This window comes from Berghia stephanieae, chromosome 5 (assembly GCF_034508935.2).
Source record: "Berghia stephanieae isolate SIO BIC M18660-M18661 chromosome 5, UCSD_Bste_1.3, whole genome shotgun sequence".
In the NCBI taxonomy this organism is placed as follows: Eukaryota; Metazoa; Mollusca; class Gastropoda; order Nudibranchia; family Aeolidiidae; genus Berghia; species Berghia stephanieae.
In genome coordinates this window covers 20,493,682-20,512,568 of record NC_088364.1, presented here as the reverse complement: position 1 = coordinate 20,512,568, position 18,887 = coordinate 20,493,682, and the positions used below count along the sequence as shown (strand labels likewise).

Here is an 18,887-nt window from a genome sequence, read left to right as displayed (position 1 = left end):
ATGGAGTAGCTGGATCTATCAGGCCTGGTGGAAAGTACTTTGTGATAGACTGGCGTCCCATCCAGATATAGCATTAATGTGTCATCAGTTTACGGTGATATTTTACCATCAGATCCCCATGCATTGGATATAGTATTGGTATTGACGACAGCCATTTAGTGACTATGACTATGGCGTTCTCGGATATCCCACTTAATGTACAGAGATCAGATAGTAAAACAATCTAATTGAATACACTCCAATTACCTTCTGTGGTGAAGGCTGCGACTAGCGCTACACTCATTTCCAACCTACATAACTTATTACAATGGAATGCAATGTAAGGAGGAGTAATTCCTCTTTGTGTGTAATTGTAACTACATTATTAAAACATGACATTACACCTGATTAAAACAGTCTACGGCTGGGGGTTGTTTATAACACATGTATACGACACACACGCACACACTCCTCCTCGTGCCCATTTGATGAAAAAAACCCCACAAAAAACGTTGTAAATCGACTTAACAATGAACGTCCCCCCTTTTATTCACCAGATTGTGCTTGTGATCTTGTTCTCCTGTTAAATGATATGATATTTCTGTATGCATTATGCATTTGCTATTCGTATGGATAAAAACCAGTGATGTGTAAACATTTAATTTACTCATTTCTTTCTTTCTTTCTTTCTTTCTTTATCTTTTACTGTTGGGATTTGACAAACTTAGAAACACCGGGTCCTCTTTCAGAACGGCGTAGGTTATGCCAATGTATGGACATATTGAAAATGAAGATTGGACAGCCTGATTTTACTGTTGTGGTGGTGGTGGTGGTCGTCGTTGTTTTTGTATATGTTTTATTGTTGTTTGCTTGTTTTGATTTGTTAAAATTCATCTTCCACCCCCACCATTCCTTTACGGTCGCCTTGTTTGTTTCGAGACTATTAAATATTGGTCTCTTGCATACCAGCAAGTGGACTAACTTTGCACTATTACGGTAAAATGCTTAAAAAGTACATCCAAATAAGTTAGGGGTTCGCTTTTTAATGAAGAAATGTCAAATCGCTGGTTTCAAATTGTATGGTTCAATTTTGTAAATTATTTGCAGCGTGGGTTTGTAAAATGATGCTATTTTTCAATTATTCATTCGCTCTCTCTCGCATAACAACTTCATCAATTCATTAATTCGTATTTTCATTAATTAATTAATTAATTCATTCATTTCTCCTTCATTCAGTGACTCACCACTTCATTCATTTATTCATTCATATTCATTCATTTATTCCTTCATGCATCCATCCTCAGTCACCATTTCATTCATTCATTCATTCATTCATTCATTCATTCATTCATTCATTCACTCACTCATTCATTCATTCACTCATTCATTCATTCATTCATTCATTCATTCATTCATTCATTCATTCATTCATATATCCATTCATTAACTCCTGCATTCATCCATTCCTTCCTTCCTTCCTTTATTCATCCATTCATTCATCCTTTCATTCATTCATTCATTCATTCATTCATTCATTCATTCATTCATTCATTCATTCATTCATCCAGTCATTCATTCACTCATTTACACAATCGATAACTCATCGACGCGTCTCACCGGTGTGCCACATAGAGTTTACCAATACCTACGTCCTTACTGTTCATTTTGGCGTCCACATGTTGCAATTCACACTGGTAACTAAACGCTCCTCCTATTTATTGATAGTCAGATTTATTTACATCCATACATCCACACTCTTCCGAAACACATTTTTACAATTTGGCCAGAAAACGTACGTCAAATCTATCCAAACAACCATCGACTTGTCAAAAAATAAATAAAAAAAGGCTTAAACTTGACACTTTAATGGAGGCTCAGGTTTGAGAATTTTTTGTTGTTGACAATTTGAGAACCATTTTAATCATTATGCATCTGCATCTGAAGGAAACTTTTTCTGGCCAAAATGAAAAAAAAAAAAGAAGAGAGAGAGAGAGAGAGAGAGAGAGAGAGAGAGAGAGAGAGAGAGAGAGAGAGAGAGAGAGAGAGAGAGAGAGAGTGGCAGAAAATCCGTCGTCATGCTTTTTATCTTCGTTGTATCCTAAACCTACACGTTTACCATCAATTTTCAATAAAATGCTTTAACGGCGATTAAAGGAAAAGATATCCAGATCCCTTCAGTGAACAGTTCCTCTCTCTCCGCCCCTCTCTCTCTTTTCCCTCTCTCCTCTCTTTCTCTTCCTCTCTCTCTCTCTCTCTCTCTCTCTCTCTCTCTCTCTCTCTCTCTCTCTCTCTCTCTATCTGTTATCAGTTATTGGGTAGTTGTGTCTGTTAGATCTGGTGGAATTTGCGATATACCAGCATCCTATCCAAACGCTAACAAGCAGTTATTACTCTCCGATCCGTCTAACGTTTCAGAAACTAAGATAAATCCCAGCTCTATGGGCCGCATGCCTGAGGGTTACCGTCATTATTATTATTATTATTATTATTATTATTATTATTATTATTATTATTATTATTATTATTATTATTATTATTATTATTATTATTATTATTATTATTATTATTATTTTCAACGCCGATATACATTTATTTTAAATCTTAATTACTACTGAAGGTCCTCCTACTCTCCGTGTTCATCAAGAGCGCAGGTTCAGTGATGTGGCTCGGGCTTTGACTTTCATGAAGCCCGAGACGCATCGCTGTTCCTAACGTCTTCATGAAAATGCTGAGAAATAATGTCAGGTTCGAGTGAAATCAAACCACGCCTGGAAAGGGTTAATCTCTAGTAGGTAATAAATTTACCAACTCGTCGAGTTGTGTTTCATTTGGTGATCGGCTCGGCGGTGCCCGTCAATCGATCCATTGCACAGATGGTAGATGACATAGGCTCTTTTGATGTTATCATTGTCGTCAGTCAGTCAGTAAATCAATCAGTCAGTACGTCATCATCATCATCATCATCATCATCTCTCTTGTCACCTTTGCCCTACTCCTCCAACCTCCTTATCCTCCTCCTCCCCCCTCCCCCTTCTTCCTCCTCCTCATTTTTTTACTCCTCCTTTTCATCCTCCCCCCCCCTCTTCTTCTTCTTCTTCTTCTTCTTCTTCTTCTTCTTCTTCTTCTTCTTCTTCTTCTTCTTCTTCTTCTTCTTCTTCTCCTTCTTCTTCATCACCATCATCACCATCACCATATAGAGAAAAATCCCATTACTCATCAATAATAATAATATAATATGGGACTAGGTATAACCTGTGTAGGTTGAGCTGAAGCTCAAATGGGCGTAATGACAACATTTTACACGTGTCTTGGGCATGTTGTGTTACATCTGTCGGCTCTTCCACTTCCACTTCCACCCCTAAGCATGTTATTTTTGCATCTTCTCGTCCACTGGCCACGTTATTTTTGGTTCATCCCAATCCCATGTTTCATTTGACACTGCTGTTTGCTCATTACTCTTTCCGCAATAATTAATCAATCATCCACTCAATTGACCAATCAATCAATCAACCAGTCGATCAAAATCGCCACCCAGTGTTCTGTTTTTTGAGTCGAGACAACTTTTATTCCTCCATAGTTTAGTCGACTTTTGTTTATCAAAACCGGCGAATTTTTCAGGAAAAAGGGGGGGGGGGGGATTGTCTAGGGGGTCAATGTGTTAATAGTCTTTAACCACATGAGGTTCTATTTGGCCAATTTTGAAGTCGAAATTGGCCACTAGGAACGTTGGCCATCTGGAAGCCCTGCTATCTATGCTGCCATACTCTGACGAAAACCCATTAAAAAAGCAAACAAAACAAACTGTCGATCGTTCAGGGAAAAAAAGAAGCCTTAGATTTAAGCAGTCTGGTTTTAGACTTTGACAAGTTGACCGACATCTTAATCTTTCGATATTTGGAGCAATATTTTTTCCCCTGTCCCAAAAAAAAAACAAAAAAAAAAAAACAAAAAAAAAAAAATAAAAATAAATAAAGAATAAAAGAGTTTTGTCAGAGTACGGTAGTATTTTTGAGAAAGCTCGATGTTTGTCATGTTGATGTCATCTTTTCTATTTATAGTATCGGCTCGTAATCTGTATGAAACAAAAATAGTTACTGGTCATTTGGAGCACTGATTGAAGTCGTGATCAAGTCTATACTTTTGTTGTTGTTGCTGTCTGGATTTGGTTGCGTGTATCGTCTTGGAATAACGTCAAGCGACATTGAATTTAACCTGTTCTTGAATTGTAATTGCAAAGAAATGTCTTTGCAAAGTATATCGTATAGTATCGTTTCGTTTAAAAGCTAATAGGTTCTATAAACCTTTAAATGCTTTTTGTAACTTTTATGCATAGATAATTAGGCCCTATATAAACAACTTTCAATGTTAATTAGTTGATAATATTGAATGTATTAAATATGGAATACATTAAATAGTGTCATATTCAATATTCGTAGTATAATTAACTCTATTTACATTCATTTGGCATGTCCAACTTTGTACATTCGGGAGTTTCAAATGATTTATATTTATAGACGAATTACATCTTTCAACAAATAATTCTTAAACTTATCTCCCCTAGTGATTGTAACATGTGGCCAATTTTAAAAATCATTATAATCCATCTTGTATAGCAAAGTATGTCATCGGCGTTGGGTTCTGGCCATAGCAATCAGAGATATATAGAGGGCATTGGTCCTGGCTCTTTACACGTATTAGTAACTCCGTCGATTCATTGTGCTATTTTAAAAAATGTTTGTCCACAATGGACACCATACTCTAAGCACTTTACAATTTTTGAAAAACCTCCTCACGATGGGACAGCGTACAATGTAATAAATAGGATGGGACATAAAGCCTGTTATGTGCTTGTACAATTTTCGACAAAGACAACTCTGGCCAAAGTAAAAGGAAAAACAAATCGATTTGTCAATGTAATAGAAAATGCATTCCCATCAATTACTAACGTGAATCAACAAAGCGTTCTGACAGGGGCAGCATGGATTCCGTCCTGACAATGGCACATATTAATTGTCACTGTACCAAGGAGGTTAACCCTTTAACTGCGGTACTCTGGAAAAACACGTATTTAAATTTAACAATTTTGCTAAAAGAAAAAAACAAAACAACAACTCATCCTTCAGATATCGATCGATTTAAATGACCATCATCTGGGCAAAAGCTCTCAAACCTGAGACTTTGCGAAGTCCCAGGTTTGAGAGTTTTTTTGAAGGACGAGTTTTCTGGCCACATTTTTAAATACGTGATTTTCCAGAGTACGGCAGTTAACTGGTTAACAGCACCTACAATAAAATTATAGGAGTAAATCCGCTGCAGTGCACGGACATGATTAACTTTGTCCTCCCTGTCGGACGTCTGTCGGACTGGCCATCTTTGCCAACTTGACTAATGGCCGGTACGTCTTCAGACTGTGTAAATTGTGCATTGTCTACCATATGCTTAGTCTTCATTGGGACACATATTTCAAAGGCAAAGACAAAGATACACTCACACTGTAATAAAAGTTGGTCCTGCAAATAGCGGCTCCCGCTGAATTTGGATATGGATTTCCTATAATTTTGGGATTGACTAACGAAAGAATCTCTCTCTCTCTCTCTCTTTCTCTCTCTCTCTCTCTCTCTCTCTCTCTCTCTCTCTCTCTCTCTCTCTCTCTCTTTCTTCTCTCTTCTCTCTCTATATATATTATATATATTATATATATATTATCTCTTTCAATCTCTGTCTTCTCCCTCTCTCCCATCTCTCTCTTCTCCCCGTATACAACACAACACACACACACACACACACACACAATATATATATATATATATATATATATTATATAATTATACGGTAAACACCAAAACAAATGCATATATACACTGTACATATTTGTTTGTTTGTTTGTGTGTGTGTGTATGTGTATGTGTGTATGTGTGTATGTGTGTGTGTGGTTTCACACAGTATCAGTAATTCATGTTAACTCTTTTAATGTACATAATGAATTATCTTGAAATAAAAAAAAGTTCTAATGAAACAAAAAGTGGCTTTCAAGTACGGTAACTTTTTTTTTTCCAAAACTTTTCAGAATACCCATTTGCCGTCCAAACTGAATAATTATTAAATCAATCATTTTATAAATGAAGGTTGAAAGAATATAATAAAGAAATGATTATCGTTCAACGACCCATTCCGTACGGATTTCATACATTTATAGATAATATATATAATACATAAGGTCAACTTCTGCTTTCAGTCAACACCCCTTGTTGGTCGCAAATTTTCTGTTCTGATAATGGATTTTAAAAAAGTAGTCCTTCAGAGCCATGAGACCCATGGCCCCGGAGTTTATCCCGGCTTCTATAGCAGGGAACGGACAATAGCAATTACATGCTATCCTTTGGATAGGACGCTAGTCTATCGCAAAGTACTTTCCGCCAGATCTAGCAGACCCAGCTACCCAATCACTGCTGTATGGGCAGGGGGTTCAGAAAAAAATCTCGAGTTCACCCAGGATCGATCTCGGTCCCTTTGTGTGTGAAGCGAGTGCTCTACTAACGGAGCTATATATATCGGGATCCCCGTTAATGGATAAAGTAAACCTTGCTGAAATTCATTCAATCTTTCTCGTCTGCCGGTGTTGGCTTTACCAGGATTCCACTGTATCATTTAGGTGAATGATGAGAGCAACAATTTGGCCATCTCGTCAAATGCTCCTCAACCCGATGACTTGTAGAGTAAGTCGTGTTAAACGACGTTATATGTGTTGTAAATCTTATTGTTTGACATCACAACATCATGTTCTGTTGTTCCTTACTTATTCTAGCAAAACACTTTTTCATATCTTGGCCAGAAAACTGTTATCTTTGAGTATTGATGAATATTAAAATGACCATCCAATCGCTGAAAACTCAGACCTGAGATTATTTTTTTAGGTCTCGGGTTTGAGAGTTTCTAGGCAAGCCAGGGGTCATCTTAATCAATCGATATTTGAAGTAAAAGAATTGTGGCCACAATGAACTAAAAGTATTTAGTTTGAGAAGGGCAGAGTTATCTCTTATCAGTATCAGTTTGGGTTGTGTCAAGGGTCCAACCGGGTTGGAGCCAAGAGAATTCTGTCGTCCTCTGAAACAAAAACACGTTTTAACAGATTTTGGCCTGAAAAATTCGTTCTCTAAATATCGATCGATTAAAATGATCCTTATCTTACCAAAAATCCTCAAACCTGGGACTTCTGTGAAGAGAGTTTTTGATAAGAGATCAGGGTAATTTTTCATCGATCAATATTTATTTGTAGGACGTTTTTCTGGCCAAAATTTTATAATTGTATTTTTTCAGAGTATGGCAAAATTTTTTGTAGAATAGCAACACACCTGTTTCAGTTTAGCCATTAATCTTTTATTTCTCTATCAATTGATTAAGATGACACCCCCCCCCTCTCCCAATTTTACAAAGTCAAAACCTTAGAATTCTATGAAATCGTATGTTCAATAATTTTTTGGTCGATTTGGGCTCATCTTAATCTATCGAGTTATAAAGTGAATTTATTGATGGCCAATTAAAAAAAATTTTTTTTCTCGTTGTAGCACAGTCAAAGGAGTTTGATAAGCCATGTTGTTTGTTTACAATCTCTGACCATTTAAATATGGGATTTGATGTCGAAGTGCTTCATTTGTTTTTAGTTTTGCTTGCAATGGATCTCGTACTGAATAAGTTGTTGGTGTATATGATAATATATTCAACAAAGTTGATATTGACAGAGAATTCAGTGCTCACATACTATTTAAATTATTTTTTTTTGTCTTCATAAGTCGAGAATGTAGTTATTGGAGTTAGGATCAAGTTTTTAATAAGACAAATATTTGCCATCTCTGACCATTTTAGTGGTAGACAATTATGTGCGGTTTCGGGATAGGGCACCTGTCATGCTAGAGTGATCTCTTCTTATTTTCTTTTTTTTTTTTTTTTTAATAGAGTTTTGGTGTCAGATTTAATTAAATTGATTAATATAGAGATTATGAAACTCGACTATTTGATCAATAATTTTACTTGTCAGACCTACCAACCTGTACGATTAATCGTATTTTAGTACGAGTTTTGGACTCAAATACGCGGATACGATTCCAAAGGATTTAGTACGATTTTTGTTGTTGTAATATTTTGATATTTTGTTCTCAAGCATGAATGATGTTGAAAATGACAACATGTCATACATCAATTGTTGACCGTGTTTCTTTTCTTCTTTTTTTTTGTTGTTGTTGACCGTGTTTCTGAATGATGCATCACAGTTAGTATACTATTGTTTTCATTTCCGTTAGTTATATGTTGCCGGTTTTCACCAATATTTTTCTCATAACTTTTTGAGGATTTGCATAGAATTATGCATTTAAGCTTATTTTATACTTTAAATGGCATCAGGCCACATTTAAGCTTTTACCACTTGTTAAATAGAAAATTTAAAGTGAAAATTAAATTTAACTAACATCTTTGGCAATGAAGCTTTCAATTAAAAACCATATTGCTGATAAGCTTAAACATAAATGGATTATTTCCCTTTGTAATTTAAAATTACTTTATTTTGTTTTAAAAAAATTAATAATCTTTTTTAAAGATTTATTATTTTGTATGAGTGATTTTTTTTTCATTACCAACTGGGCAGCTTTAGGAACAAAATGGTTCAAAATGAATCCTCCAGAAGTATTTAACCTGTCTGTGGTATGTGTGAATTTCCCATCCTTTTGACCAACAGTAATAGTATTAGTATGTGGAATTATGTTGTCACTGCTGCAAATTGTCATCTCTATTAGATTGAAGACCACTCTCACAAATATTTTATCTTATAACCTTCAACTGATTTACTGGGCTGGCAGATGTATATCACCATCATAACTTAATTTGGGACATCAGCATCATCATCTCAAACCATCGCCACCATGGCATCACCACTGTTACAATTACATCCACCATCACAGCATTGTCACTGCCACAACCACCACCACCACCACATCACTTCATCCATCACCACCATCGCTACAACCAGCATCTCCTCTTCTACGGGCATTAGCATTAATACTACCAACATATTTGGGGTCTTTTGGTCATTTCTTTCAGTGATTCGAAAGCCTGGGTGGGGTTCCTGACCTCCCATAGTGGACAGGGGGGTACATACTGTGTCTTCTATCCCCTTATATCTGTTTTCCAACATGCTTTCTGTCTTTGTCTTGGAATGAGATTACTTGGTTTTGTCCTGGCCCTGGTTGGAATCCTGGCTGGGATGGAAACAGTCAAATGCATAGTTATTGTTTTGGGAGATGATATTTTTTTTCCCTTGTAAATCATCTCTCTGTTATGTATTATTATATTTGTTAATTTTAATATATAGTGTAAGCATTTGAGTGTATTCCTCTTTGTTGGATTTTGTGCTTGTGTCCGGATGAGACTTATATGTGATCTCAAACTAAGTACATTGGTGATATGCACTTGGAATCTACATCTGATCCATATTTGTTCCTAGTTCCCCTTTGTCTTACTTTCTTTTGGGTGCTTTAATTGTAATTCTAGAACATTTTACTATCCCATTTTCTTCCTTTTTACTGGCGCTGATATAACCTAATGTGTTGCAAGCGCCGTAAAACCCTTACAATAAAAACAAAAACATGTTTCAAAAGCAATATCCTTAGAGATTGCAATTTCTGAGCCTTATACTGATTTAAAATGGTCATTAAGTTTTAGTTTCTCGATAAACCGATAATTTTGTAATTACTAGTGATTGCCGCAAACGAATGTTTGAATGATGAAGATCAGAGTTTATTTTTATTTGGGTTTGATGTTAGCTTTTATATAATTTTTTGTATTTTGCGCACTTTTATTTTCCACACATGCGGACAAAATACACTTTTTTGCTAAAAGATACATTTTTTAGAATCATAGAATACACCTTTTCGTTCTGGGAAGGTTGGCAGGTCTGACTTGTGTACAGTTTTTCTCAGTACGGTGCTTAATGAATAAGACGATGACTAGTTATAACTCTGATCAGCGTCACCTCTTCATATCGACCACTTTTTTTTCATGACACTCTTGTACACGTTTTGTTTATCTCTATATTATATATTTTTTTTACTCCTCAAACGATTTCCAGCCTACTATGAAAAGTGAGATAAAAATCTTAAAAAGTGTGGAGCGGCCACTTGTATCAATAATGATGAGAAAAATATGGTATGTAGAAGTGCCAGATGAAAACAGAGAATAAAAAGTCACCTTCCGCCTGGCCGGGTTGTGCGGCAGTTCGCTGTCCTCTCTCTCCCGGCCAGGCGGAGGTGTCGTGTCAATTGGATCCCGAGTTTGGCACCGACCCCTTGACTTTTTATTCTCTGTTTTCATCTAGCACTTCTCCATACCCTATTTTTCTCATAAAAATCTGAGGAAGTTTTGCTCATGAAATGTTGCGCCATATAAAGCAATTCGAATAATGCAAGAAAATAACATCCCAGGTTAAAAACTATCTGTCGAGTTGGGCGTCGTTTTCCTCTCTAATTCTATGGATATACAGTTGTCTGGCCTATGTGGTCTAGTGGTATGACACTCACTTTTGGATCGGAAGGTCCTGGGTTCGAGCCTCGCGCTCGGCGCATAGTTGAGTCCTTGGAAAAGGCTCTTAACTCACATTCTCTCACCGTACTCAGGTGTAAAATGAGTACCTGGCAGTTAACAGCGTTGTCTTTGTCCGAAAAATTGTAATATCGCCTAACAGGCGTCATGTCGCGTCCTACATGTTAAATGTTGCTGTTGACTAGGGACCCCTTGTAAAGCACTTTGAGCACATTTAGTGGATATTGCGCTATATAAAGCTCAATTATTTATTCATATGTTAAATAGTGCTGAATGATGCTCGAAGAAATAAACAATCGTCTTATGGAATTGAAGTTTCAACTTTGTTAACGAAGACATTATGTGGACGTTTCGGGTTTCCCTTTTGAAACAATAAAGACGAATGAGAGATGAGTGGATGGCTTTCTTAACAAGTCACTATGAATTATTAACCACCAATAACAAATGATATTTTGCTTCGTAATTGTGAGGATTTTCTACATGGATTAAAAAAGAAAGAAAGAAAGAGAGAGAGAGAGAGAGAGAGAGAGAGAGAGAGAGAGAGAGAGAGAGAGAGAGAGAGAGAGAGAGAGAGAGAGAGAGAGAGAAGGAAAGAGAGATGAGAGAGAGAGAAGAGAGAGAGAGAGAGGAGGAAGAGAGGAGAGGAGGGAAGGAGAGAGAGAGAGAGAGAGAGAGAGAGAGAGAGAGAGAGAGAGAGAAGAAATATCATGACCTATTTAATATTTCTATTGAACTGTAATTAACCTCGCCTGATTGTTTATTGTTTCACATGATATGATTTATTATACTTCATTTTTTTTTTTACATATCCAAATAACCGTAGCAATTTATTATTGGCTTTCACCATAGGTAGGCAGGAGTCTTATAGTCCTCCTCCACCCCCCCCCCCCCCCCCCCCCTCTGCTTAACCCCCCCCCCCCCCCCCCCCGATAAAATGACGACGCTTTTCATCATTCTTGTTGTTGATTCTACAAGGCACTTTTTCTAGATAGCAGTGAATGATATCCAAGTATCAAGTGATCACCGAGAAACAAATTAATTATATTATGGGTAGCGTTACATGACTTCAAAGTCATGTCTGTATCAGTGAGATAATATTATTGGTCAGATTAGATATATTATTGTTAAAACTGGATAACGCCAAACTAATGTTCCAGCTAAAATGTGTACAAGGCCACCACGTGTGTGACATTATTGTCATTATTGATATTGCTGCTGCTACTGTTGTTTGACTTAAATATACAATAAACTTTTCTATTCATGTCGGATCCTTTATCGGCAATATTAATCAAACTCATGGGAAGCGCAGACGACGATGGGCAGGAAAGCGAAGAGGATGGTAGGAATTGGTTTGTTATTTTTTAAAATTGTTTTTTGTTTTTATAAGTTTGAGTTGTCAGTGGTTTTCTTTAGAGTTTACCAAGTCTGTCAAGAGTCGTTCATGCATCTGAAAACGTGACTTTGTGCAACAATTAATACTGTGGCTCAACATCTAAGGACCATAAATCTCCTCTCTCTCTCTCTCTCTCTCTCTCTCTCTCTCTCTCTCTCTCTCTCTCTCTCTCTACAGTGTTACTCTGTCTTCTTTTCAACCTATTTCTCCTCCCATATATTATCTAACTTTCCCTTTTTCTGAATCTTCCTAACTTCTCCCTTCTTCCTCGTTCTCTTCCCTTCCTCTATCCTTAACATTCACTCTCTCTCTCTCTCTCTCTCTCTCTCTCTCTCTCTCTCCCTCTCTCTCTCTCTCTCTCTCTCTCTCTCTCTCTCTCTCTCTCTCTCTGTCTGCGTGCTCCTCCTCCCCGTTCCTCTTCTAATCACCCCCTGCCTCCACCACATTCCTTTCCCTAAGTTTTTTTGCAAGAACTTCTCCTCCAATGTTTTTTCTCTTTCCTCTTCTCAATCTCTTTTCAATTCCTCTTCCTCCTCCTCTCCACGTTCTTCCAGTTCTTTAACCTTTTCCTCTTCAATCTCCCAGCTCCTCCATCTAGTCTTCATCATCCTCCTCCTTTCCTTCTCCCCATCCACTCATAGAATAGAATATAGAATAGAAGGTATCGACGTCGCTTGATTAGGCCACTGGCCTGTCGCCGAGTCTTTCCAGTCACTGAATGTCTTGTTCACAACTGATCTAATGCATTTCCCTACATGATCTTGTGATCAGGGGCTAGCCTACACTACACTTTCTCTACTGATCTTTTGATCATAGCTATTTTGGATGGGAGGCACTTCTACACTATGCACATAACTTTCCATCACAGCATCTAATCTATTTTTGAAAGCATTGACACTCGGCGCTTCAACGACATTTGCTCATATTTTGTCTTTGTCATTACCACCAGTTGTACTATTTTTTTTTTTCCAAATCGTCGTTTCAGATCTCCAATTGGCTGCAGAGCTGGGCAAGGCCCTGCTGGAAAAGAACCGTGAATTGGAATCACAGCTGATGCAGCAACAGACCCTTTCACAGGAACAGGGTCTAGAGATTCAGGTGACAACACCCTTTATTGAAAGTAGACACTGGTTGTCTGGCGGCGGTTTGAAAGGGCACCGGTCAATTAAATTGAAATTTGGCTGGTTCTTTGTGTGTTGAATGTGTTTTGTTTCCATCGAAACTCTTCATTTTTTTTTTTTCAATTTGTTTTTCTTCCTTTGATATTTAGATTACCAACTTTCCTCGAGACATCATTGTATGGAGATGTGTGTAAGCGTGTGTCTATGTGTATGTGTGTGTGTATGTATGTGTGTGTGTTTGTGTGTATGTATGTGTGTGTGTGCGTGTGTGCTTGTGTGCGTTTTTGCCTATTTAAAAAAAAAATCCTGAAATGAAGCTAGACGTCTAACCTTTTAATATTTTTTTCACTTTTTAAAACATTTTTTAAAAAAAGATATAAACTAAGTGCATGAAGAGGAAAAAAAGGCAGATGTCTGATTGTAATAGTGGATTAATCAGCATAGAGATTTTTATTAGTTGTGATAGAAGGTGAGAACGCGTTTAAACATAAATGTTTATAATTTTTTTTTTGAATCGTCCTTTTGACAAAGTTTGTATTGATATCTTTGTCATTCCAAATTCATGAATATATGAATTTTATATTTATGTCATGTCTCCAGCATCTGGTCAAAGTCAATGCATTAGCATTAATATTAATATATTCATTTATGCAAAGAGTGACTTTGATATTCCTACACACTGTGTATGTAAATATACAAAAGACAACAGCTGGGTTTTTGGTAGTCATTTTACTTACACTTATAATTTGCATAATTTTTGGGGGAAACTGTAGTATTTACTTGTCATAGAGCTTCCTTGATGGTGTTTATATATGCATAAATAAAACAGCAATAGTGGGGTGCAAAAAACCTTTATAAATAAATTGTAAAATATAATAATAATGTCAATCATTTATACCGCGCCTATTCCATATGCAAACAGCTCTAGGCGCATTTTCAATACAAACATCAAAGCTACAATAACAGGTCATAGGTACACAAAACATGCTCAATCCATAGAAGGAAACTGGTTTTAATTAATCAAATATTTCCTAATAAAATAAGTCTTAATATTTGTCTTAAAAGTAACTTCTGTATTGCATTTTCTTAAGGAAATTGGAAGAGAGTTCCAAATAGAAGGAGCAGCATGAGAAAAAGACCTATCAGAAAAGTTTTTGGAGCCTTTTTGGGAACAATTAATCGGAGATGGTCACTAGATCTTAAAGTTCTGGAATGAGAGTACTATGAAATAAGGTTGTATAAATATGAAGGAGCAGTTTTGTTGATACATTTACAGCAAAGAACAGCAATTTTGTAATTGAGTCTTAATTCAACAGGTAGCCAGTGAAGTGACAATAACATGGGTGTAATATGATCTCTTGCCCTTTTTTCTTAGAATGATCCTAGCAGAATGGTTTTGTATGCGCTGCAATTTGTGAAGGAGATAGTTTGGAATGTTATGAAGGAGCGAATCACAGTAATCTATCCAAGGAAATATAAATGATCAAACAAGAGTTATACTGACAGGAACTTTGGTCTATAGAAAGAATGCTTCTGATGTCTCACAATTGTCTCTTTTTTGACAGCTAATGAGGCGATAAATTCTCATCATATTCGTTCAAATAGATTAGAAGTCGTTACTGATACACTTACTTTTTGATTACTCTGATCTTACCACGTTCAATGTAATTCAGGATAATTTATTTATTCCTCCATTAGGAATCTTTGTACACAATTTCCAGTTAATTCAGTATGCTTTTGTTATTCGCTCTTTTTAAAATAAATAAATAAATAAATAAATAAACTTACTATCCATGGGGAAATTGGCTTTACAAATATGAATTACAAGAATGGATAAATAAATGTTAAAATATATTTACATAATTATATATAGCAATGTAGTAAATAAAATAAACATTAAATAGAATAAAAGTATATCTATAAAATCAATATTAATTCATAAAATAACTGATATATTTTGTATATAGCGTATATATATATATATATATATTATATGAACTATAGATATAGCAAGATGTCGTAGATTAAATATAATCATACCTTAAAATATATATTATTGCTATACAAATCTGAGTATGTTTGATTTTGTCCCATTGTGAGAAAGGGTACCAACTTAGTCATTGAGAGATGAAGTGAATAGAAAAGTGCCAGAAGACAATAGAGAATAGAAAATTTTTTCGGCAGTTGGTGGGGCAGTAGTCAGTGAGAGAAGGATCTAATAATGAATGACCTGAGTTTGATATGAATTTTTTTGGGTTCGTGGATAACTCATACGGTAGAGTCACGCTCTCACCGGCCAGGCGGAGTTGTTGTACCAATAAGGGTTCAAACCCCACCAACCGCCGAAAATTTGTTCTATTCTCTATTGTCTTCTGGCACTTTTCTAGTCACTTCATCTCTTGTTGTTACCAACATAAGTGCCTGCTCCACTCACTTTTCTGAATTAAAAATTCCAACTTAGTCATTGGTGATGCACACATAACAGTAGTGATGATTGATTGAGAGATGAGTGGTTAGTACAAATATTATATTTTTCTAACCTCTGCCTTTTTTCCTTTGGTCATGCAATTTACACACAATATCCCACGTAACTCTGGTGTAATGAAGTAACTTTTGGCAGGCAGTTACGAGTTGGTGGTAGAGTGCTAGTACAAACAAGACATTTAATCGTGAATCATGCTCTGCTAAGATTATAAATGAATATTGTGAGAATCGCATTGAGCTCAGTGAAATAGTGGAAAAATACAACAAAAATAAGATTTTTATTTATTCATTTTTATGTAGTTAGTAATTCATTCTCATATTCATTTTCTTTTATTTAATTATTTATTTATATATGCTATATTTTTATATATTTATTAATTCATATATTTATTGATTAATTTCTTTCTTTATTTATCCATATATTTATTTAATTTAATGCTCTCACTTCTTGTGTGTTTTTGCCTACAATGTTGTTACTCCATTTGGATCATCAGGGCAAAACGAAATCATGCTTATCTCTCACAAACATTTATTTATTTGTTTATTTATTAATATTTTTATTTATCTATTTATATTTTTATATTTGATTAATATATTTTTTCATTGATATGATTTGTTTTAACATTTATTTTGTTGTTGTTCCTGTCCTCAGTATTTGAAGAGCCAGTTGGACACAATGCGTACCATGACAGAATCTCGTAATCGAATCTATGAAGAAGTAGATCGCAATGCTCAGGAGCTGGAGAAGAGCAATCAGAAGTACATTTCAGAATCAAAGACAGACAAGCAAAAGATTGAGAAGTAAGTTGATCAACTCTCTTACACTAGATATAATTTTATAATATGAAACAGTGAGTCAATTCAACCATATTTGGTTTTATTTTTTAGTTGACTCACTTTATGCTGAATATTGACACTATAGTCAAAAGATCAAATGTAGGTTAAAAACTTTATGCTTTTTTTTGAGAAAGATGAATAAAAAATTCAGTCTAGTGCGGCTATGTGGTCTAGTGGTATGACACTCGTTTTCGGATCGGAAGGTCCTGGGTTCGAGCCTCGCGCTCGGCGCATAGTTGAGTCCTTGGAAAAGGCTCTTTACTCACATTCTCTCACCGTACTCAGGTGTAAAATGAGTACCTGGCCGTTAACAGCGTTGTCTTTGTTCGAAAAATTGTAATATCGCCTAACAGGCGTCATGTCTCGTCCTACATGTTATATGTTGCTGTTGACCAGGGACCCCTTGTAAAGCGCTTTGAGCACATTTAGTGGATATATAAGAGCTCGATTTAAAAAAAATTTTTTTTTTTTTTTTTAGTGCACAGTTATCAGCTTGTTATTTTTTTTTGCTGTAATTTTTATTTTTTGCTGCCGGCCCACTGCAAGGCAACCAATGATAAATCATCATCATATTTTGCTATGACACATTCCAGATGCTTAATTTTTGTTGTTGTCAGATTGTTTATTTTTATGATTGGTTCTAAGACTAAAAATGTTTTCGTCAAGCTTTATATTAGAATGTAAATGTAGATAGGCATGGCAATATTATCCTGTCTTTGTAAAAACAGATATTATTTTGTAGTTTCATTAACAGGAATTTAAACTGAAATCGTGATTCTTTATTGTTGTGCCATATGTACTTAAACTAAAAAAGTATTGGTGTGACCTAATCCATATGGGATGGAAATTTGGTTTTATAAGACTCGTTGGTGGCATTAAAAAATCCCCCAACACTGATGTGCACTGAGTGTAGAGAAGCCATATATATGGGAGGGGATAAAGTTTTAAAAACCAGGTCTCTTCTATTGAATACATTAGGAAAATCCTTTTAAAAGATTTTAAAAAGGGGAAAAAAGGAATATCAGTGTCAGAGTTGAAAAGGAATTTATGGCAGCCACTCATGGCATAAAAATTGGAAATTGGACATCAAAATGATGAAATTCTATTTAGAATCTTCAAGGAATTGTGTATGAGGACTTTGCTCATCACCAAGAAAAACTGTTGATATATTCTTTATTGTATTCTCCTGTTTTTTTACAGGCAAGGCTCTGTGATCACTCAATTAGAGGAGAAAGTTGACGAGCTTCAGAAGAAATTGGATGATGCCAATTCTAAATTGGTAGAGAAAAAACAGAACAAAAAAGCTCCTGAAAAGAGGAGGACTTCAAGCCTCAATCGACTCAGCATGAGTGACTCAAAAGATCAAAACTCTGGGTTTTACTTTGAAAATCTTGCTTGGACATATTCGGACCAGTTTAAAAATATTCCTCTCAATCCGTATGAGACTGAGATCAGAAAACTGCAGGACGTCGTTCAACAGGCAAAAATCCAACAAACGATTGACAGGCGGAAAATGGAAGATTTGGACGTAGAATGTTCTGTATTGACAGAGGAGAAAGAGGGTTTGGAGAGCAAAATCAAAATTCTGGAGTTGAAACTTTCAGAGGCCATAATGATTCAGTATGAGTTGGAGAGGCGATCGGCAAGATCAGATACACCTGATAATATTACCAGTCGACTGGCATCATCTGGAACTGACATACATTTTGAACTCCATGAGCCTGAATCTAAATTGCTGAAGGACGTGGAGCATGACGAGACAGAGTTAAGATCTGAGGCTAAAGCTGTCAAACTGGAGACAGGTGGTAGTCTCTATAGTAGTACAGGTTGGTATAAATATATAGGTACTTAGAAAATTGTATTTCTACTTTTTGTTTCATTCGTGTCTGTTTGCGAATGTTATGTCTATGCTGTAACCAAATGAAAAATTGCCTTCATGGACAATAAAGATTATTATTATTATTACTATTATTATTATTATTATTATTATTATTATTATTATTATTATTATTATTATTATTATTATTATTATTATTATTATTATTATTATTAATATTATTATTATATTATTATTATTATTATTATTATTATTATTATTATTATTATTATTATTATTATTATTATTTTTATTATTATTTTTAGAAATGGATATAGGAGTAAATTGAACCACTCTAGATTGATCCCAATGCATTTAAAGTGATAAATTAGATTGATAAGGGTAAAAAATAAAACCTTGCATTTTAGATTGATACATATTCTATCTCTTTAAATTTAGATTCAAAATTATTCTTTGTCGCCTGTGTCGAGTCTGGTAGAACTTATGTTATAAATTCTGTCTTTGATACAGCTATATGGGAAAGGGCCATTTTAACTTAGGTAGCAAGGTAATATTCCAGGGTCTCCTCAAGAACTTCAAATTGGACTGTCTTATTCAATGGAAAGTGACTTGCCACAATAGCATCAGCTCTCTCTTATCATAGCAATTA

The 18,887-nt window shown here is 35.4% G+C and overlaps 1 protein-coding gene across 3 annotated transcripts in view; it reads left to right on the top strand.

Moving 5' to 3' along the window:
• The window catches only part of LOC144972576 (cerebellar degeneration-related protein 2-like), a 35,668-nt gene that overhangs the window by 8,250 nt on the left and 8,531 nt on the right, over positions 1 to 18,887 (top strand). For 2 of the 3 annotated variants that reach the window (XM_078913949.1, XM_078913950.1), the window contains exons 2-5: positions 11,542 to 11,905; positions 12,945 to 13,057; positions 16,217 to 16,365; positions 17,602 to 18,227. In XM_078913949.1, the coding sequence (XP_078770075.1) occupies positions 11,827 to 11,905; positions 12,945 to 13,057; positions 16,217 to 16,365; positions 17,602 to 18,227 (967 nt within the window). In that variant the 5' untranslated portion in view covers positions 11,542 to 11,826. The remainder of the gene's footprint in view (positions 1 to 11,541; positions 11,906 to 12,944; positions 13,058 to 16,216; positions 16,366 to 17,601; positions 18,228 to 18,887) is intronic. The other variant, XM_078913948.1, reaches the window with a different exon arrangement.